The sequence below is a fragment of the Carassius carassius genome, chromosome 42 (assembly GCF_963082965.1).
Source record: "Carassius carassius chromosome 42, fCarCar2.1, whole genome shotgun sequence".
Taxonomy (NCBI): Eukaryota; Metazoa; Chordata; class Actinopteri; order Cypriniformes; family Cyprinidae; genus Carassius; species Carassius carassius.
The window spans coordinates 11,889,866-11,913,782 of record NC_081796.1 but is presented as its reverse complement, the minus strand read 5'-3'; the positions used below and the strand labels follow the sequence as shown (position 1 = coordinate 11,913,782).

The window sequence follows — 23,917 nt, the reverse complement described above, 5'->3', positions numbered from 1 at the left end:
CACAAACAAACCAACCAATCAGAAAGAGCTATACAGTAAATAAATAAAATTAAAAGTACATTAACACAATTAAACAAACAGTAAGTACTAACTTACAAACTAAATACATTTGCAACAATTATTTTAACATTTTAACAGTCTGTCACTACTGTCTCTTTATTTAGTGTTTTATTAACAAAACTAAATCTAAATCTTTTTAGATTTCCCCCTGCATATCCTGGTCATAGGGATATTATTATTATTATTTTTTATTTATTTAATTTCTTTCACAGTCGAAGACAATATTCCTGGTTGACCACATCCTGTTCCTACACGTGTAATTACAGATATACACAAAAACCACAATTCCCATTACTTCGGTTTATGAATGTTTATCTGATGTTTCACTGGAAAACAGTTATTACATTTTGATATATATATATATAGATAGATATGTGTGTGTGTGTGTGTGTGTGATGCATAGATGTATTGTTCACAATATGATAATATAATTACAGAGTCCTATTTTCATTTTATTTAAATACTACTTTAAGTAAATTTCCCATGCATCTCTTTGTTTTCAAAATGTACAAAATATACATATATAATTGTTTAAGACAGAGGCTTGATTTAAAAGACTTCTCAATGGCAACTCGTCTTTTTCTGTTCTACAAGAGACAGTTCGAGCTGGAAACCCTCTGCAAGGGGACAGGTTGACGGTAGAGGCTTTTGGAAGCCCTTTCAGGAGGGTCCACTCATTAGTGGTCAGCTGCAGCCTGAACATTCAAACTCTCCTGTGCCCCCTCTCCTCCTCTCCAGCCCCTGATGAAACCCTTTTCTCCCACTCAGGGAAAGAAATGGCTGCAGGAGGAAGAGAAAATCTTAGAGGTGCATTGCACAGAGAGTCCTGGATGTCAACAGGCCCATAATGATACCTGATAGCCCCTGGAAAACACTCCTCTCTATTTCCCACCTTTTCTTCTACTTCTTCTTTTTTAATTTTCTTCTTTTTCTTTTCCTAGAGCCCTTCTCTGTCCTACACACGTCTAGGACATGATGCGGTTGAAAGCATAATTAGAGGTAAAACAGTGACTGTATCTCCCATTATTCTTCGCAAAGCCCTTTGTTTTTAAACCTCTCTCCTCAAAATTCTCCTTTTCTCTCTGACTTTTTGAAAAGATGCTCTAAAGAAGCTGGGTGGGGGGTGGGGGGAGTGAGAGGGTGAAAAGTGGGAGCAAGAGAGATAGAGAAAACGCAAGAGATTTCCCTCTGAGAGTCGCCAAGGTGCTCTCTAGTCCATTGTGCAGTGTGCTGTCAGGTTAAATTAGGGAGTACAGGCTCTGTGAGTGTAAAAAAATCAATACTTGATGGAAGATTGCTCCCCGGAAAATCTGTTTTGATTCCAGGATTAATTCTTGACCAAAGGCTCCGTTGAAATGACATGCCATTAGGGCCGAAAATGAACACATTCGGCAGTGGAAATTGGATGGAAATGTGTCAGGTGATTGCCCCGGCTGCTTGTTTTGCTCTCCTGGAGAGCGAGGGAGGAAGAGAGAGCGCGTGAGGGGGAAAGCGCAGCTCTGGAGGAAGGTGTGGTGGCAAAAAGCCTTGGATCCACAGGCCCCTCAGAATCCATTTTCAGGCCTTCGCCGCATGCCTCCGGAGTATTCTCTGGGCCATTGTTGTCCGGCTCCTGCAAATGCACTCTGTGGAAGGTGAAATGCATTTGTCCACTGGCTGCGTCTCTCCTGTGTGTTCCCACAAATCGCAAGATGAAGAATAGCCCATCTTAAAATAAAGCAGGGACCTCTTTTCTTTGTCTCTGTGGTGTGGACGAAAGAAAGGGAAAATGCAATATTGATGAGAGTAATGTGTTTAACATCACTTGTAGCATATCTCCAGCACATGAGTACAAGAAAAACAAGAAATAACATGCTTTAAAAGCAGTATAAAGTGCTGTAACTAGTGTTAAAATGAAAGAAGCCAATAAAATAAATATATTTGTTTCAGTAATATTAATTTTATCTCTTTATTTTGATTTATATTTATATATTTATTTTAAAAAGTCAGATATTTATATATCAGTTATATAAATATATATATATATATATATATAGAGAGAGAGAGAGAGAGAGAGAGAGAGAGAGCAGTACTAACACTTAAAGTCATTTATTTATTTTAAAACTTGTATGAATAATTTTTAAATAAATAAATATAAAGTTATATCTATCTATCTATCTATCTATCTATCTATCTATCTATCTATCTATCTATCTATCTATCTATCTATCTATCTATCTATCTATCTATCTATCTGTCTGTCTATCTATCTATCTATCTATCTATCTATCTGTCTGTCTGTCTATCTATCTATGTTTTACATTCATAATTACTGTACTGTACTTGTTAATTTCATGCATGTTAATTTCATAATTATTTCTCCTTAGATGATTACAGGTACCTGAGTACACTTTCAGTTCTGAAAGTCTACTGTTAGCCAAAAAGATATATATTTGAATGATTATTTATTGGTTAATTTATTAAGTTTGGTTAAGTTATTGTTCTTGTATATTACATGCTTAACTGTATGATTTGTACGTTTACTGTAAATATAGATGGATGCATTCAAATAAATCTGAAATATGCACATTTCATAATTATTTCAACTTAGATTTTTGCTGAAATGTATGTTTTCCATTGTGAAAGTCTATTGTGAGCTAAAAACTTGCTAAGCTGTTTAACTTTCTATTGAGTCTAAGCAGTAAAATCACTGTATGTTGGTTTTTCAATTAAATTTCACCGTGGATTCCTGAGGGTTCCCAGTCCCAGTGATGAATTTGGATTTTCCACACTGATATCAGAACTGAACAAAATGCTAACGGTGAGGAAAAGAACCTTCAATGGATACATTTCTACCCACTGGGCAAATAGAGGATGATTCTCTTCTCATAAAACTCTCACCTGCTGCGCCACTTCACTGTCAGAACATCACATGGGTTTGTAAAAACTGGGCCCATTAGGAGACATAATTTATAACCGGGATCAAGTACCATTCACAACCGTGCAAGGCACCTTTGAGGATGACAAATGACTCACGTAGAGCTCATTTTAAAAGTTGCATACCTAAAAATTATTCCTTTCCAGAAATAACAGTGAAGATATATGAGGTGTTTTACAGTAATTAGCATAATTATAAAGGTCACAGTTCTGATGAGGTGGATTCATCCTCTTCACATTACAATACTGCTCTATTTAGCATATGTAACATAATACTTTGAATTAGACTAGTCAGATTAATTAGACTCCTCATTAAACATGGCTCTTTTTGAGAAATAAAGTCATGTTTCTTAAGTGATGTTGGCATTCTAATTAATGTATTGATCTTATAAGGCTTGCGGTAATCTAAAAAAAATATTCCACCTTTCACTTTGTCTTTTTGTTCAAGAATACCAGGGGAAAACAATCTTTGTCAGCTCCTTTCATTTTCATTTAAGTGTTTAGGCCTACTCTAATTATTATTATTATTGGCTATACGGTAGCCTTTGTTGGCAGTATCTTGAGCCGTTTAAACTCAATACGATTCGGTATATAATCCCTTTATCTGACTATTTGTATCAATTTCCCTGTAAAAATGCAATTACATAACATGAATAAATATCTCTTTACACTCGATTCACTGCACACTGACCGTACTTCGCAGGACTTGACAGTGTACGAGGATCAACTCAAATCAGTCTGTTGAAACCAGACACAGTTTAATGTGAATCTAGCGGCATCTAGCGGTGACTTACTCTATGGTACACATACTTGTACTATGAATGTGCACTATCACTATTAATATTTCACATTGTTATTAATATAAAATAAAATTAGCGTTTCATTTTATAATTAATATTTCACTTGTTTATTTCGAATTTTGTTATTTTACTGTTTTCATCTTACAATATTAAATTGATTTTCCTCTGACAACCCGCAAACTCCGGAAAGGTTTTTTTTTTCTTGTGCACATAAAATACATCAAAACTGAAAGAAAAACGCACAGAATGTTCTAACTAATAATAATAATAATAATAATAATAATAACAATAATAATAATGAACTACATTAATTTAATATATATATATATATATATATATATATATATATATATATATATATATATATATATATATATATATATAGATATATATCAAAATACGTAGCCTACCTTACGTACATACGTTTGTACCGGCTCGTCTTCATTGGGTAGTAGCTATTCATAATTTAGTCAAACAAATTCCCTATTTGCGCAGGTAATAAAATGTTAATATTCTTTACTAAATCTAATTATCTAGTTCTAGAACATTGTTATATATTGTTTGGGTTACATGTCGACCAGCAGGTGGCGATATGATGTGTAAATACGCCCAGAAGCAACCAGATGAAGAAAAGAGCTGTATTTGCATCTGAAGACATCAGTCACATGACCACGTGGATGTGAATGTGTTTTATGGATCCTGTCAAAGGCCGAAACAAGCGTCTTTTACTCACGAGACACGTTTCCACGTTGAATTCACACTCCGTGAGATTAACTGTCGCGATTTATAGCTTGAAAACATGTCGTGGGTGAAATCAGTGGCGTCTAGTGAGGATGTGTTCGACGAGGATGTGGATGATATTAGTCTGCAGAACAAAGAATGGAAATACAACATGGAAAAACGCACAAAGGTACCTGAACATTCATTTATTAATGCTGAACCTTTCATTCACATTCATAAACATGCTTCTACTGAAATATTTTTATATCTTTTTTTAATGTATTATTATTATTCCAACCTGAATGAGCGTTAGATCGCTCATGCACCTACGAGTTTTTTTTAAAACACCGGTGACATACAAAAGAAACAATCATGGGTGTATAACGTAGCTAGTGAAAGCAGCGCAGTCTAGAAACGACTGCCATGTGGTTTTCTGTCAGGATGGTTACAGAGATGGCAGTGATGCAGGGAAAGAAGCGTCACTACAGACTGGTTTTAACATGGGATACACAGAAGGAGTCACTAAAATGACGGTCATCGGTCAGCTTAAAGGAATCATGAGGTAAGCAGGTGCTTTTGTCTTATCTGACATTATTTTAGGGCCTTTTTAGTAGAAACCCATGCAAAATACGCCCAACAGTAAGAACGAATCGTGTGTGTGTGTGTGTGTATATATATATATATATATATATATATATATATATATATATATATATAGTTAACCTCCATTTATATAGGTATTTTGTCGGTATAACACTTACAATGTTCATAATTATGCCTTATATGTACAAAGTTTAGGGACAATCACGTGACTGCTCCATGCATACTATAATATGATAATACAATTAATTTACAGTACTTGTAAACACAGAATGTTCCACGGATGGTTTGTATATAATGTATGGTTTCTGTTTGGAAACCAATTACTAGCTTTCTAGGAGTGTTCTGTGTGGGTTATCTTAACAATGTAAACTAACAGTATCAGAATGTTCTGGTAATAAAAAAAGAATGGCATTCATGGCATTATACAACAAAACATCAAAAGAAGTGGCATTGTTTTAAACAAAAATGACAAAAATAAGACCATTTTAAATTGCTTGTCAAGCAGTATTGTTAGGATTAAGGATTCACTGTATGTACTGCATTGAAGCCAAATAGAAATATTTAAAAAACAAAACTAGTACAACTGATATAAGCACAAAATGAACTACTGAGACCTAAGCTAAAATTGAAAATTTATGAAAGCTAATGCAAATTTAATAAATACTATAATAGTCTATAAATAATAATTAACAGTTGTTTAGTTAAGAAATATTTTAGTTTTAATTAACTTAAAGCTATTAAAAAAATGAATTGAATTAAATAACATTTTATTAAGAATAAAATTATATAAAAAGAAAACTGAAAAATAATAGAGAATTCCAAATATTAATAATAGTTTTAAACTATTAAATAATTTTAAAATTAAGGCTGTTGCGATTATGAAATTTGGCTGACGATTAATTGTCTAAAAATAGTCACGGTTATTTTGATTAATTGTCTGTTTTAGGGCTTTGGCGATCACGATTAATTGTCTGTTTTTTATGATTTTCATTATAAAATTGTGATTAATTTAAGGGTTCAGTAAATAATTATGATGATATCTTGAACTCTTCTGTTTCTTTTGGTGTATGACTCCCCATTGTGTTCTGAAACAACTGCAGTTAGATCAAATTATCATGATTAGAAGGTTATTTAGTTATCGTGACCGGCCTAATTAAAATAGCTCTGCTTTAAACCTGTGTTTACTCTGCTAGGATCCCTGTGTGTGCTCCAGAAGAACTGACATGATACATTCACCTATATAAATAGGACTGTGATGTTTAAATTAAATCTAAAAATGTCCCTTTTTGGGCCACTGTACCTGATTAGAATCCTAAAGCCCATGTGTCCTATCTTCCTTCTGACCATCGTCATATTGTCTTCTCCTTCCGCAGTGCTGTTCGATGCTGGTGTCAGGTTCATCTGCCTGGAAGCCCAGCTTTAGAGTCAGTTACCAGTCTGCTTCAGAAATTGGAGACACATGAGGACGGGCTTGTGGAGGCCATGAGGAAAGCCCAGCTGAGGCCTCCACCTTGTGTGACTGAGATGGTGGATGACATGGAGGACCTAAATGTCGAGAACAGGAACCAAGAGGGAGAATCTAGGAACTCAAACAATGGGAACTGTTGTGGGAGAGATGGAGCGAATAATGACTGCTGTGGAAATGTCAGAGATGTGAGTGAAGATTCACCAAGAGCTCTTTTCCAGAGTTCTTCGTCTACAGGAGAGAGTCTGAAACAGCTGCTGAAGTGCTGCTTGGACTTGATAACAGAACTGGGGCTTCCTGAAGAACTAAAACTTCACATTCAGCAGCTCATACACACTTGAAGTGGATCCACTGCAGCAGAGTGTCTGAATAACATCCTGTGTGGGCAGGAAACAAGCATATTCCAGGAAAGAAAATAGCCTGTGCATTAGTTGACTCAAACTGATAGTGTATTTAAGGGGATTCTTTTTTTTTTTTAATTATTATTATTTTTTCATTGCTGTGATTCTATTGAACTGCAGTTATGCTGTACTTCTTCCACAACACTGTACATATTCATACCCTTTTATATAATATATAATTTAAAGTGTACCTATGCCACTTATCGAATCCAAATGCACCTGTTTTTGATTGTAAATGACTGAGTTTCAAAACAAAAATTTATTCTTTACCGTGTACCTCTATCCATTTTTTGTTTAATCAAACTTTATCACACATTTACCATGATTGTAATAAAATGCATTTACTTTCTATAGTGAACTGTAGACTCTAATTGAGTGAGTTTACCATTTATCCCCAAATAAAAGCTATTTATTTAATCAGTTTATGTAGTTACATATTTATTTGAAGTTAATTTGGGCCATTTAGATAAATACAATTTATTAATGTAAACATAATGAAGCTTTAGCGTGGCATGATTCGGATGTTATGTCACTAAGTAGGCACACCGTTTCTAATGTGTTTAATTGTAATGGTTTTATCTTATCTCTGTTATAAATCATGAGTAAACTACTAAGTTGCATGTTTCAAAATGCAACTTTTTGAGAACTGTTATCATTCAGAGCAAGTGGGCTGCCCTGATGAAAAAAAATGTGTGTAATTGTATTGAATTTGCACTTGTAGTGTGCTTAAAATCTTAAAGGTTATAAAAAAAGGTACTTGCAAGTTATATTAATGAAATAAAAAACAGCATAAGTGTACTTAAGAGTATACTTTTATGACTGTTTCATGGCAGTTATATACACTTTTAAAAAGTTTAAGTACATTTTATATGATTGTTTTAATCTTTTGTTGTGATTTACGTCATTGCATTGAAATTTAAATAATAATAAATAAAAACAATTAAGTGTATTTAAGTATCCAAAAACATTGCATGTGTGTTCACACTGAAGTTTACTTGTTTTTCCAGTTAAGTTAATTCTGAACTAAGAATATTTTTTTTATTATTTTTTTTTTTTTTAACAGAAGTATGCAAAGGTGTAAAAAAAAAAAATAAATAAATAAACTTAGCTATGTTTAGACAGACTGGGTTAATGCGAGTTCAAGACAGTTGTGGACTGTGTAGATGTCCGTTTAATGGATATGGAGACCTCTAGAATCAGATTTCACTACATTCCGTTAATCTGAGACCATGCACTGCCCTCTTCAAGTGCTATGAAGGAAGAACTGGCTTGACTTTTCCGCCCCTCTTTTGGTTCAAAGCACGTTATTAGACAAGAAACGATATTATCAGTAGAGAACCTTGACGTTCACGGTTTCCTGTGGGGAGTATATTCTTAGACGAAAGTGAAACTGCAGACGTCCATTAATACACGTCGATCTTCCTGGACGCAAAAAGTGGTCGTCTGTCTTGACAAGCAAATGGAGAACTCTTCACATTTAGGTAGGAATTATGATGTTAGAGTATTTCAAAGTTCATGCCATACAAATGTTGGCGATCTAAAGTATCAATTAATCTAACGCAGTGTGTTGACAGTTCACATGTGCTTGCTGGATTTTGTTAAAAATCGCTGAGCTTGGGAATCTAAGTTAAATACATTCTGTTTGCTTAAAGGAATATTGTGGACCTTTCTTTTAGGGAAATAACAGTGCTTTATTGGATATAGATACATGTTGGACAGACAGAGTGTTGCAATAGTATCTGTGGTAAACAATGTCATAATTCTGAGTGTTGTGGACACTTGTGCCTTGCGCCGCAAAACAACTTAAATCGCATGCGTAATGTACAAACTATAACTCACCATTAACTAAGATTAATATATTGTACGGCACGGAAAAATAACATCTAGTGTTAAAATCTACGTAAAATTTAAAGTCAATTTGTGTTGCGAACGGCCTTCTGAAATAGCTGTAGTATACTGGAGGTTTTAAAAAGTAATCAAAGTCAATTAGAAAACTACAAACCTTATTGATATAAATGGCCTGTTTATATTTCGTGTCATTCTGGCTCATGGAGTGACTCTTGAGCTGTGCAAGGATGACACAGTTACTGTTATAAAAATAATATACCTACTGAAGTTAAGAAAGTACATTGTACAATATTTTGTAATATGTATTTAAGCTAATAACTTAAATTTGAATTTGCTCTTGGGTTATTTTACAGTTACAGTATTTCAAATAAATTCAGCAAAGAATGGAAACTCTTCACTCTTCACAAATTTACATTACTAGGGATTTTAATTCATTCAACTAACTCATTTAACTTGAAATTTACATGTAATAATTTAGCAGACACCTTTATCTTAGGCAATTTACAAATGAGGATAATAGAAGCAATTAAGCAAACAAAAGGACAACAATTTGTAAGTGCTGTGACAAGTCCAAGGCCCAATCCCAATTCTATTTTATACCCCTTCCCCTTCCCCTACCCCTCCGCCTACCCCTTCCTTTTGTCCCTTGAAACAGAGTGTCAAGGGGTAGGGGAGAAAATATTCCCCTAAGGATTGGGGCACCACTACCATGACGTCACACGCCATCATTCGTCGTCTAGCTCTTACAATACACACATATACTGGTGTGCTGGTGTGCATTAGAGCCTTTAATTATCGTTCTGTATTAATGAGCTGCTTACTGACACACACACATACTGTATCAGAAATCGTGCAGCTCTCACATCCAGGAAAAAATAAACTTGTCAATGCTGCCCCACGACTTTTATTAAATACAGTTTAAATACTGAATCGCTACATTATATTTTCCAGCGACGAGAGGATACAATAGCTGTTTTTAAGTAAACTCACTCTAAAAAGATAAACGCACAGACGCGAATACACGCAACTTCCATTTCTCTCTCTCTCTCTCTCTCTCTCTCTCTCTCTCTCGAATAGGTAATATTAGAGAAAATGGTTTAGCGATTTCTAATTATTGGGGGGATTAGCCCCCATCAATGTCTACCATACTGTATGCTGTGGCACTATCATGCAGTCTGTAATGATATGACGTTAGCAAATATTAGCGATTCTTTGCAAACATTTCTTTGAGTAACATGACCGTTAATATGAACTCACAACTTAATGAAACATAAAACAAATGATTACTTTACAATAGTCCAGCCTGGATAGAACAAGAGCTTGGACAAGGAGTTAAATGATCACAAGTTACAACTGCAAGGTTCCGGGTTGTCCTGGAAGGAGTTATGGTTAATGCGTCTATTTGGAAGGAGAAGTTGTGGAAAAGTGTTGGGTTTGGCGGATACCACAAGCAGTTGTGTCATGCAAAGTTGAGTTGAGGGTTATGGCCCTTCATCCAGCAAGAAATGGCTTACAGGCAGGCTGAGGTGCGAGCAGCTGCTGTTGGATCATCTGGGCTGGAATGAAAAGTAGAGTTATGTCATCACCATAGCAGTGATATGAAAAGCCATGTTTCTGAATTACAGATTGAAGTGATGACTTGTAGATGAAGAAGAAAATTGGTCCAAGTACTGAGCCTTGAGGCACCCCAGTAGTTAGATGCTGAGGCTTAGACATCTCACCCCTCCGAGACACCCTGAAGGGCCTGGTGGTTAACTGTCCAAAGCAACAGACAGATACAGCAAGAGGAGCACTAATGTTTTGGAAGTGAGTGTGAGTCAGCAAATTGACTGAGGGTGCCTCAATAATGTCCACTATGTTTTTGGATACCACCACTAATGGCTTACCACTCAAATAGGGCACAAAATCCAGAGTCAATGGAAACAAGTTTTACAGAGTGCAAAAGTGCCTGTCAACTTTTCAGTTGCCTTGGTTTTGGGGGAAAAAAATCCAATAGGGATTTTAATTAAGCCATGAATGCTATTCGCTAGTGTTGTAGGCTTTGTCTGTGAAGATAAAACAATTCATAATAGTTGGCTTATAAAACAGTATCAAAATGAATAGAATTCTGTGAATGAAAAAGGAATCAATGCATGGAAGTGAACAACAAGGATATGTTCAGTTAAAAGATTTGTTCAACAACACCTGTTCGACCAAAACATAGTCTCCATATTTACTACAGTTATTGTTAAAACTGTAAAATTACAATTTGTTAAAATAAGATCCCCTAAATGTAAGAACCTTTTAGAGTTTTACACATTTTTTTGATTTTCCTGCAACTTGTGTCTTTAGATCAGCGGTCTCCAACCCCCGGGCCGCGGACCGGTACCGGTCTGTGCCTCATTTGGTACCGGGCCGCTGAAGAAAGAATAAATAACTTACATTAAAGCTGCAGTCGGTAACTTTTGGTGCTCACGTGTAGCGGAAGAACATTGTAGCCAGAGCTACTTCTTTCTGTTTACATATATGGCGAGTCACGCAGGTACTGCACTACTCTGCAGCATTGCCGACCCCAACCAGACTAAAATAGTCCGAATATAAACACTTATTATAGGTGTACCACAGTGATTAAGGATAAGACAAAAACACTGTTTGGAAAATGGATTCATGATGTACTCACTCATTATATATTAATCATGTTATGTTGGCGCGATGTTACGAGGATGCTGCTAATAAAGTTACATACGAATACACAGTGGCTTCATGTTTATTATTATATTTACAATATACCACAGTTTTTATGCCAGTCGTATCATTTTATTTTGTTGTATTTATGCTTCACACCTTAATGCCCAGTCCGTGAAAATATTGTCTGACATTAAACCGGTCCTTGATGATAAAAAGGTTGGGGACCGCTGCTTTAGATGATCAGAAATGGCATGTTTAAGACTCATGTGGGACTTTGTGTTTGTTTTCAATCTCCAGGTTTGAGCAGATGACCAGATACTCCGAAGTGCAGTTTATGGTCAGCTCATGTAGAAACAAGTCATTACAGATACACAATATTTACAGAAACTGCTCACATGTATTGGTACGAGGTATATAGAATCTTGTCTGGAGAAATAATATTTGTATATGGCTAGCCCTCTGGAAGTGGAAGCGGCTTGCTTTAGATAACGGCACATCCTTTGGTCTGAACTTAAACCCAGAGAAGTGGATTTATTGAAAGCTATCACTTCAGCCTATGCCAGCATGGGGAGCGTTTGGGATTGTTGTGGACAAAAAAACCCTTGTTACGATACAGAAGACGAGACTAAAGGTTTACTGCATAGCTCTGCATCAAAGACATCAACCAAGGCAGGAACGGATGTCTGCACCAGTCCAACTCCAGATGAAGAGCACAGGTAATGATTTACTTTTTAACTAACGTGGCATGAAACAGAACTATTGTGGATGGTTTAATTTTAAAATATCCCGGATCACGCATTTGCCTGTAGTCCACTACAATGTCACTTTGACACCTTGAATTAAGCAGGGTGCTTTTGTACTCTTGCTTTAAGACGTCTATATGTAATTGACTACTTTTGATTAGCTAAGCTAAACACTTGGTGCAGTTTGTGCTGTTGTTCTTTTGGATGGGCAACATTTATAATTCTGAATAGGTATTTATATGCAAACACAAAAGTCATATAGTTATGTCCTCGTAATACTGACGACGGTACCAACAAATTCTGAATTATTTACATTTGCAACTAATTTTACGCCTTATTTTTTACATAGATGGGCTAAAGAGAACATTTCATTGAGAATGTTTGAGTGCTGTACATCAAACTAGTAAATCCTGTTTTTCATGTTCTTTCCATAACATCCACATTTGACTTATAAATGCATTTCAAATTTCTCAACAGGCATGAAGATGAAACAAAACCACAGCTGGGTGAATCAGTTATAACCAAACAGCCAAATGCAAATGCCCAACTTCTTGAACCAAAGAGCTCTTACTCTGAAACAATTAAAACAATGTCAATATTAAATACTGAAGTCCCTCCTGCAGCTGAAGTTAATCAAAAAGTTTCTCTTGAAACGGCTCCAACAGAAACTGTAATCTTAGCTACAGAACCACCAAAAACAGAGACTGAAATCACTGAAGAAATCCAGAACATTGCAGCCGAAGTCTCAGAAGCATCTCCAGATGAAGCACTTGCGGAGAATGTTGCCTCAGTGAAAGGGGAGATAGAGGGTCAAGACAAGTCAGTTGAAGAGTTAGACATCACAGCTGCTCTGACAGATGATGCAGGTGCTACCCCAACAAGTTTAGACTCAACACTCGCACCTGCTCTGGAGACACCTGTTAAGGAAGCACCTGTTCAAGAGGCAACGACGCTTGCTCAGGTAGAATCTGAGAAGAACTCCTCCGAACCAGAGCCAGAAACACTTGTGGAGATGATAGGTGTAGATGAGAAGGAAATGATCCGTAATGAGGAACTAAATCTGAATGACACCAATGAATTAACACATGAAGAGGCTGGTCTTAATGACACTAGGGATATTTCACTGATGGACAACAGCAGCACAGAACCTGACCCATGCAGTTTAGGTCAGTCTAATGAGTCGGATGTTATTGAGAAAAGCGTAGTGGAAGTGACTGCTGAGGAACCCATCACTGAGCAAACAGATGAAGTAGAGGACAAAAGTTCAGATGATACTCATTCTGAGATGACAGAGCTGAAACAAGTGGCATCTGAAGTTTCACAAACTCAGGAACATTCACAGGAAGCTTCATCTCCAGATGTAGATATTACGAATGGACTCTCTCCTGCCATAGACAATGGTCTAGTGAAGGACCCTGGGAGTCTGAATGTTGAGAACGAAATGAATGCTGGTGTCATGGAGGTGGAAAAGCTGCCTCAAAAAGAAGACATAGTCCAGGAAGTGAATGAAGAAGCCTTGGAAACTGAGAGTCAAGAGCAACTGTCATCTAAACCCTCTACACAAATTGACAGGTAATGATTGAATGAATGAGTAAATTAATTATTTAAATGCAAATGAAATTAAAATATAAATAAAATTGGAAAATTCCACAGAATTTTTCTATAGATCTGGAATTGAGTGTCCATATTAGGGGTGGGCGACATACAGATAGACACAATAAAAACTAGAAGAAATTTAGCAACCAGTAGAAATTTTAGATCATGTGACACTGAAGTACTGCATAAATGTCTTTACGGGGCTACTTAGAGCCGAAAACCTGAGGTCTGACCTGAAACCCTAGTGGGTTGGGGTCCAAAACTTCGAAAAATGCCTCGAACACGGGTTGAGTTTGGTATTAAGTTGCCTTGTGTCTCGGGTAATTTAAAATAAATGTTTTTGTTTTTGTTTGTTTGTTTTAAGATAAGACTCAATCACTTTAATGTAGCTACTTCTCGCAATTTGGTGTTAAGTGCATTTTTTTTATATTCATTAAAATGATTAATTTTACAATGGTGAATATGCTGTGGTAACGGTTGCTGCACAACCAGTTTGAAAGTTCTGTGCGACTGTCACTAGGGGGAGAAATGCAAAAAGTTGTGTCAGAATGTTCGTGTGCAGTGGAAAGGCAGCTAAATGCATCCAAATCTCAAATTGGATCAGAATTTTCAACATACGCATCGGAAGTCCACGCAGTTCCCGCACTACTCTCTATTGGAAATGAATGACTTCTGGTCGATGGTTTGTCAGAGATAGTGGAAAGGCGGCTTCAGGTAGACAATAACTTAAAGTAATAATAAATTAAATAAATGTTAAATAAATAAAATTAATGGAGAAGCTGCCAAATCAGTCAGCAGGACACCAGGGTTTTTCTTTACTGACTGCAACGGCCACATTCCTGTTAAAGGTGCAATAGTTGATTGTCTTCAGAAAGGTTTTTTGTTATGCTGGTTGAAAGTCTCTTCACATCCCAATAGCAATCATTAAGTTAAGTGGTCTAAATGTATTTATCTGTATTTATATATTCTGTGGAAGGTGTAGGACCAAGAAATGTACATCCAATCAAAATGCTAGAATGGCAGACAAACATCAACAACCCGGTCTTCCTTCCTGGTATTGTAGTACCTGTAAAGTTTTCTCACGGGTGAATGACACATTTTGGATGTCCCACTTAATTAATTTAGATTAGCAACTTGTTAGAAGTGAGCTATATGAATGAACTTTGTTCCGATTGATATGATCCCTACGCCGTGTTCATTGCTCCATACTCCCTGAGCATTTACTTCACTTTGGAACATGGGCTAGAATTGGGAACCGCTGAAGTAGCATATCGTAGTAATGTTGTCTCTGGTATTCTGGTCTGTAAGCATAAATGTGTTCAGGGGGCGTGGCTTTGGACAGCGATTTCAGGGAGGATGGGACGTTTGCTTTCAGCGCTAACAGGCTAATGTTAGCATTTTCCAAGATCTACTACTGCACCTTTGTCGTTCGGGTCCAGTGAAGTGGGGTTCGAAAATAAATGCAGTCGAGTCGGGTCGGACTATATTTATATGGCATATATGTATGTCTTATTTTACTATCATCGAGATACTATTATAGTTTTAGTTTTATATTTTTTATTATTTTTATTTGGATTTTTAAATTGATTTTATTTATAATCTAAATGAAAATGAGAGATGTTACTTTGGCAACTAAGTGAATTAAAATAAGTTTAGGTTTTTATATTTTATTCTATTTCCGTTAACTATTTTTCAGTTTATTTTAAATAAGTTTTTTGTTTGTTTGTTTGTTTGTTTGTTTTTTTAAATAATGGTTTTAGTGTTAGTTAACTAATAACCCTAGTTAATTTCTCAATTCTAATAAAGCACTACTGATATGGACAAACCTGAAGTAATGAATTCTGTGGAAGATCTAGAGAAGAGTGAAAAGTTTGCAGAGCAAGAGCACGAGACTTCAGAACCCATTCAGAATGGCCTGGACTCCAGTCACTCAGTGTCATCAAGCCCCACTGAGAAAACTAGACTCACTGAACCAAGGTTAGTACTTCCTGCTATACATTATTATTACCGTTAGGTGGTGCAAAACTCTCATGTTCATTACAGAGTTATATATATATATATATATGGTGTATCATGTCAATCATGTCTAAGTTGCATTTATGCAGAAGTTCTTCAAGCAATTCTTCAAGACAATTGCTGTCTGAACAACATTCGTTTCAACTTTATTTTGGAAACACTTTTATGATTTTAGATTATGGTGACCTTTGGCAAAGTTTACAGGGCTCAATGCTAAGGGCCAGTGGTTAAAATTTTCAAAGTCTACAGAAATAATAATAATAAAAAAAAAATATATAGATAGATAGATAGATAGATAGATAGATAGATAGATAGATAGATAGATAGATAGATAGATAGATAATATAACACGAGAGTAAATATAGAAATACATGACTTGATAAAAACAAATATAGTTAATTTGTTTGTGTATATATATATATATATATATATATATATATATATATATATATATATATATACTCCCAACATGTATTTATTTCCAGATATATTTATTCATTTAGAGCTCATGCTGAAGCGTCATATCAAACTAACGGTAGAGACCAGAGTTTGCTACAGGATGTGACTGTAGTTTCAAGCCTGGAACCATCAAGGTCATCGATGAGTTTCTAGGTTAATGACGCCTCTACACACACTCTGTAGAGGTTTCTAAGGCTTGTGTTCATTTTGAAATTAGAGAGAAAATCGTGACTCCCAAAAGCATTGTGAGCCTAATTTTTAAGACTGAAATAAGAAAGCAACATTTAAGGAATACATAATGTGTATAAGTGTGTGTGTGTGTGTATGTGTGTGTATATATATATATATATATATATATATATATATATATATATATATATATATATATATATATATATATATATATATACAGTACAGACCAAAAGTTTGGACACACCTTCTCATTCAAAGAGTTTTCTTTATTTTCATGACTATGAAAATTGTAGATTCACACTGAAGGCATCAAAACAATGAATAAACACGTGTGGAATTATATATGGAATTATATACATAACAAAAAAAGTGTGAAGCAACTAAAAATGTCATATTCTAGGTTCTTCAAAGTAGCCACCTTTTTCTTTGATTACTGCTTTGCACACACTTGGCATTCTCTTGATGAGCTTCAAGAGGTAGTCACCTGAAATGTTCCCCGAGAGATGCTTAGCACTTGTTGGCCCTTTTGCCTTCTGTCTGCGTTCCAGCTCACCCCTAAACCATCTCGATTGGGTTCAGGTCCGGTGACTGTGGAGGCCAGGTCATCTGGCACAGCACCCCATCACTCTCCTTCTTGGTCAAATAGCGCTTGATGCCTTCAGTGTGACTCTACAATTTTCATAGTCATGAAAATAAAGAAAACTCTTTGAATGAGAAGGTGTGTCCAAACTTTTGGTCTGTACTGTATATACATATATATATATATATATATATATATATATATATATATATATACGTATATATATATATATATACACACACACACACACACACACACACACACACATATATGTCAGAATTGCCCAATAACCACTCTATCATTTCTCGTTTACAGTGATTCAGTTGCTGTAGAAGACACTGAGGCCATAGGTGATGTTCCCGTGTTGAGAGAGGCAAAATTAGTGGAGGAAGTTGTAAATGATGCAGAAACTCGTCCTCAACAAACAGAAGATGAAAAGGAGCAGCAGGAAAAGGAAGCTAGTGTTGCACAGATAAACGAAGGAAAAGAAGACACTTCTGCCACCCCAAAATCAGAGATTCTTTTCAGCAGTAGCACAGTAGAGGTGAAGCTGATACAGAAAGATACGGAAGAGAGTGTGGAGGAAGTGCACGAGACATTGGATGAGTATGTGTATCTTTTTTTTTTTTGCCAGCAATATCTTTAGTTTGGAAAGCAGACGGTCAAAGCATTTGGACACCAGAATCAGTTGTTAATTAGACAAATTAATGACAAGACAGGAATATGCTTAGTCTTGCAACCCCTTCAACCAGAATTATATTTACAATAATCGAACCATAAAATTTATAATAGTGTGATTTTCACAAAAGATATGTGAACAACTGACATAAAAGAGCTAAAGAATCATCACAAAGCCTCTTTAGGTCCAGTAAGACTTGCCCTGCATGATGAATCATTATCATCTGGGATGTTGTACGTTAATATAACAGTTTTAGCTCTTCCAGCTAGACTCCTCATGACTATTCATCATACTTAACATCATATGCATGATAGTTCCTCTTAATCCCATAGGAGTGCAGACCTATATCTGGGAGCTGAGGAGATTGAAATGGGAGCCAGCAATAACAAGCCATCCAAACCACTGCTGGAGCTCATAAGTATTCATGATTTTTTCGTTTATGTCATGGTATCAATACCATCTAATCGCATCTAATAGCTGTTAAAGGACTAGTTTACCTAAAACTGAAAATGAAGTCATCATTTATTCACCCCTGGTGTTAATCTAATGCCATATACCCTTCTTTATTTTTTGGAACAAAAAAACAAAAGCTGAATTCCTTAAAAATGGGCTTATCAGTGTAATGCAGTTTTGATACTCTTATTAGCAATACAGACTTTTCTGACAAATGGAGTTCTGGGTCCATCTGTACTTTTTGTTTTTTCACCCTATCGTTTACTTTCAAGTAAGTCACTTGTATTTATATAGTGCTTTATACAATACAGACTGTGCTAAAACAGCTTTACAGTTTTAAACAGTTTTTTTATTTGATTTTTTTTAAATGCAATTATTTTATATATTTTAATATATTTCATATTATAATGTGAAAATGTGTTGTTCGTAAGGGAGGGGAAAGGCGAGAAATTAACTGAAAAATGCAGGAAAAAGTGGCTTTTAAACCTGCGTCTGCAGTTGGGAGGAACCGAGTAGGATAATGCCCGTGTGTGCAAATGGTTAATATAAGATATTAATAAAGAAATATATAAATAGATACAGGGCTGTCAACTCTCAGACATCAGCATGAGACAGTCAGAATATACTCAATGCTAAACAGCACACGTAGACGCGATGTAAATTAGATATTATACAGTATGTGCAGCTTATAGAGCTTCATTGATTAGAAAGCAGAACATAGTGAGATTGCGACAAGTGAGTGAGCTTTTTAATGATTATATGTAAGCAGCACTATTCGCTAACTTTCTATGCTATAATCAATTCAGAATTTGAATAAAAGTTTTGTTTTGTAAAATGTGTTGTTAACAGAACCACATACCTGTACATGCAGCAAAGTTTCAGGAGTGACATATATCCTGCATGCCTCGTATAAATGCGGGATTCACTTTAGAAATATCTTGTTTGCAATCAGGGTTAGTTGCTTGGCCTGTATCCACTGCCTCAATGGCAGGCAAGTATTTCAGTTTAGTTGAAAAAATGTCTCCTCTTCATAACATAAGGATCATGTCCAACATATGTTGTGATTTTCTGTTTATACCTTTCTCTTGTAATAGTGTCTAAACCAGTACAGTACTTTCCTCCATCTCATCCATTCTGCTTTTCACTTCCTGCCCTCTGAATTTCTGAATTTCACGTGTCATCAGAAAAACATGATTGCAAACAAGCTATTGTAAATTATCACTTCAAGTAATTGGATTACAGACAATCAAATCATAATGAAAATGTGAAAGGTCCAAAGGTTCTCTGCATCCAGATGAACATCTCATTGGGTATTTGTCATGATTTGTTTTTCTTCTTGTCTAGTTCCTGGTGTAGAGACCCAATGTAGCGTAGCACCAGCTGTGGACATACTGGCCTACAGTGAGAGAGAATGGAAAGGAAACACAACCAAAAGCACTCGCATCAGAAAGGTGACCTAACTAACTTTTTCATATTTTTCCCCCAAAATGTGTTTAAAGTATGCTATTGCAATTTTAATTGACATGCTTGTTTAAGAAGTCTGACTTGCTTCAGTGTGTTTCTTTAAGGGCTACAGTGAGATGTCCCGTAGCTTTAGCGGTCTGAGAAGAGTCAGAGGCGATAACTACTGTGCACTACGAGCCACACTGTTTCAGGTGCTGGCAAACAGCACAAATATGCCCACCTGGCTGCAGGATGAAGACTTTCTATTGGTGAGGAGACCTCTGTACTTGTAATAACTTCAGTCAGAGTAGATTTCAAATGTAAGTCGACTTTAAAGTGACTTTAAAGGTGCTGTATGTATGTTTTTGACTGCTAAAGCATAAAAAATACCATAATATGTTTGCAGATATTTAAGAAACATACTAAGTAAACAATGCTACAGTCAGTTATTCTCCCTTGAAAATGTGCGTTCCGGGCCAGAATTTTGTTCTGGTTTGTGAAACCCGCCCACTGCCAGTTTACCCAATTGTATTTTGGCTCCCCGGGTTGCCAGTTGTAGGAAAACACAGTGCATTTCATTTCATTCATCGTTAAGTGCGCTCGTTCTTGTTGGTGTCTGCAACCTGTGTACGCATCTAGTCTGAGGAGGAGGGGCCGGGTGAACAAAACCCTCTCCAATATTTTGAATTTGGACTGCAATACATTCTGTAGATTTTAGCTGACAAATAAGCAACTTGAACCTGGGTGCAGGTGACATGGAGAAAGAGTACTGATTGTTCGTTATGGTTTTTATCCAAACTAAGTTTTATAAGCTGACAGTAGATAAGTTAACATGCAATTTTCATCAGTCAGAATAAATCCAGTCTGATTTTAAAGTTCTGATTCTTAAAGTTCTGATTATATGAACTGTAAACATTGCAATCCGGTTCACATATTCGTTTACATGTGCATTACTTGTATTTCATGCAAAACTAAATTGCATGCGTATTGCCCAGTCATTGCATGCAGAAACAGAGAAGGTCACCATATAATGTCACCAGAGTGAATGTGAACATGAGCTTTTCCCTTGACAAAGCTAAAAAAAAATAAGCTGATGAATATGTGAACTTTTTTTTTTTTTTTGACAAATGTTTAGTAAATATTAAGTTCCATGAACTTGAGCAGTTCAAAAGACATGAAACATAAATGAACACGTTTGTATAACATAAAACGTAAGTAAACACACATTGTGACACAGGTACTATATTTTTGATATAGTATAGCTATCAATCTGATTAGAAACAGATTATTTGGATGTGTGTAAATGTAGCTAATGTGTGTGTTGTTTTCTAGCTCAGATTAACAGCTGCTGATTATTCTCACAGTTACCAGAGAAGATTGAAGCTCAGGAGCATTTGATTGCTAGATGGGTGTTTCCTTCAGAATGCAAGCCAGAGAATGAAAAGGAAAGTTCTGTGGAGAGACTGAAATGTTATTTGGATCTCCTTAAGAAGAAGGTGAATCTCTTTTTTTTTTGTGCTGTACGTACATTAAATATATAATATTCAAACAAAATGAGTAATTTTCTATTTAATTAATCAAAAGTGACAGTAAAGACATTTAAAATATTGGTAATAAAAATATATTATTTCAAATAAATGCTGGTTTTGAACGTATTAAACTTTATTATGGAAGCCAGTTTCTACCATGGAAAAAGGTAATTAAAGCATTTAGCTCACAATTCTGACTTTATATTGCTCACCATTGTGAGTTAACATCTGGCAATTCTAAAATTATATTGTTTATATATTTTGAAGGGTGCCTGATTTCATGGAAAAAGGGTCTGTCTGTATCACAAATGCATTACGCCCAAGAATAGTTTTCGGACATTTTGTACATTCCATTCCATGTTGTATTCACAAATGGAATGCACGCAATCTCATATTACTTTCAAAAAATGAATATGTTGTTCATGAAATGGATTTTGTAATTGATACAGTCCCTTTTGTTTACCAAATTCAAGAAAATCAAACTCCTCTTTCATTTATTTGAAGTCAAAATGTATTCATGATTCATTATTGATTTAGTATTATACAGATTTCAGACATCACTTGGTTGCATCGGATAGGCAATAATATAAAATATTAATTTAATAGTAAATAAACAGTAGTGTATTATTACATATACACTACAGTATTACACAGCTGGTAGTGGTTGGTCAGTTACAGCAATTAGTGTACATTGTCCTCTACCAAGTAAAATTATGTTTCTTTTTAGTTTAATTAGAGAAAATATGATAATTTCTGTTTTCATGCATTTTTATATTTTATATGCTTTTTCTTCAGTGGCAGGCAGCAGTGGCCTGTGAGAGCCCAGAGGAGAAGCACAATTTGTGTGAGTGTGTGTTTCAAGGTGGGGACGAGGAGTATGGTCTTCTGGAAGCACTAAAGTTTCTAATGCTGGCCAAAGCTGTTGAGCTTCATCAAAACATGATGGTAGATCAAGAAGTGCCTGTGTTCTGCTGGCTTCTTTTTGCCCGCGACACATCAGAAAACCCCCAAACCCTTCTGGCCAATCACCTGAGCCAGATCGGCTTCAGTGGAGGGGTAGAACAGGCAAGTATGATGACATTGACAAACTTACGACTCGGTTTCTCTATTCTTCAATTTGAAGACTCCTGCTTTAATATATATATATTTTGCTTTGTTTTAGGTAGAGATGTTTCTATTGGGCTATGCCTTAAAGCACACCATTCAAGCCTTCCGTCTATATATGACTGACACAGAGGAATTTGTGACACATTACCCAGACGACCACAAGCAGGAGTGGCCCTGCGTGTGTATCGTCACAGAGGACGATCGCCATTATAACGTCCCTGTCAGGAGGAGCGTTCAACACCAGCACAGAGAAGATATCAGGATAACCTAACAGAGGCCGCAGAGAACAAATCTGATCTACAAAGTGGCATGATGTTTGTTTTTCGATAATGATCTGTTGGTCATCCCGTGAATAAAAATAAGAGGAAGGGAATTTACAGCAATCTACAAAAAGAACAAATTACAAGCAGAAGAGCTCAGGTTTTTCCCCTAAATGAATCACAGAGCTAACATCAGACTGTCAGGAAATTCTGTGATCAACACTGGTTCAGAAAGGGAAAAAAAAGAACAACCTTTACTGCCTTTTTACTTTAACCCTCTTATTTTTTTGTATTATGGACTGTTGGAAATTGTGTTGATCTACATTGCCAATATAAAAAAAAAAAAAATACTAAAGAGTAATAACAATAACTTCAGAGAATTTTTAATTCAAAAGAATGTATTGTGGGTATAGTATGGGAAAATAAGATAGTGGTCTACTCACTGTGAGTTAATTCGTTACATCAAATTTATGTTGTTTCTAAATATAAAACGTCTAGAAAATAGCCTTGGGCACTGTTTGAAGCATTGTTTTTTTATTTTTTATTTTTTATATGGCAAATATATATATTTTTTTGGCCATAATATTTAAATGAGGCTCTGAACACATTACTGTCAGTTTTAAAATTAGAGCACTTAGACTCTAGAAGTCAGAGTAACTTACTGGTGAGATGCCAAGAAGAGTTCAAGACAGCTTCATATTTAGCTCTTTGTGGAGTGAAGCAAAACTATTTTTTTTTTCTGCTCATCTGAGTTTTTGTATTTATGACCGACAGATTAACACTGACTTCCTTTATTGCCAAACATACAATGTTATACAGTATTGGTTATGTTTAATACACATTTTTCAAGAACTGGACGACAAAATCTTTTGAGGAAATATGAATAAAATATTACATGACTCAATTCAGCCTTTCATTGTAATATGCGCAAAAACAAGAAATACTTAAAAGAATATCTTAGCACAACATTTGTTTAATAGCCATAATGTATTCTTAATGTGCTTGGTTTATTTGTATGTGCTGAGATTCAGTTAGACCACAAGCACTGAGTAAAATGAGCACCTAAAATAAACAGGACCTAAAAACTGCCAAAACTACATTCCATTAAGTAATTTGCAAAACAGACATTAAAAGTGAAGCGTTCCATAAATTTCTAAGATATGAAAAAAAAAAAGGATTCTATAATGTGGTCCCAGCTCAAAATACTGGATCACATCAGATCTGATTAGAATATGGAATATTATATAAAAGTTATCTTCAGACCTAAATGTCTCCATAATGATATTTGCAAAGTATACAAACCCTGAATTTGTGCAGTGAATACAAAAATAAATCAACTGACATTTACAATCAAATCTATTCCGTGCCCAAAGTCAGTAA

General features: G+C 35.5%; 2 protein-coding genes across 4 annotated transcripts; both read left to right on the top strand.

The window, feature by feature from the left end:
* The first annotated feature begins 4,425 nt into the window (after positions 1-4,425).
* LOC132124330 (FK506-binding protein 5-like) lies at positions 4,426-22,892 on the top strand. Of its 3 annotated transcripts, none has more exons than XM_059535321.1 (11): positions 4,426-4,686; positions 11,778-12,196; positions 12,701-13,795; positions 15,626-15,796; positions 17,382-17,672; positions 18,078-18,163; positions 19,543-19,649; positions 19,767-19,910; positions 21,006-21,137; positions 21,966-22,239; positions 22,337-22,892. In XM_059535321.1, the coding sequence occupies exons 2-11, from the start codon at positions 12,045-12,047 to the stop codon at positions 22,546-22,548; spliced, it is 2,664 nt and encodes an 887-aa protein (XP_059391304.1). In that variant the 5' UTR covers positions 4,426-4,686; positions 11,778-12,044; the 3' UTR covers positions 22,549-22,892. The 3 variants fall into 3 exon arrangements, with proteins under 3 accessions (XP_059391304.1, XP_059391302.1, XP_059391303.1); XM_059535319.1 differs by lacking the exon at positions 4,426-4,686 and adding an exon at positions 8,096-8,446 and having other exon boundaries at positions 21,966-22,235; positions 22,333-22,892; XM_059535320.1 differs by lacking the exon at positions 4,426-4,686 and adding an exon at positions 8,096-8,446.
* LOC132123903 (protein YAE1 homolog) lies at positions 4,576-6,905 on the top strand. The gene is made up of 3 exons (XM_059534596.1): positions 4,576-4,686; positions 4,937-5,058; positions 6,473-6,905. Exons 1-3 carry the CDS (start codon positions 4,576-4,578, stop codon positions 6,903-6,905), a joined length of 666 nt encoding a protein of 221 aa, XP_059390579.1.
* Positions 22,893-23,917: the final 1,025 nt, after the last annotated feature.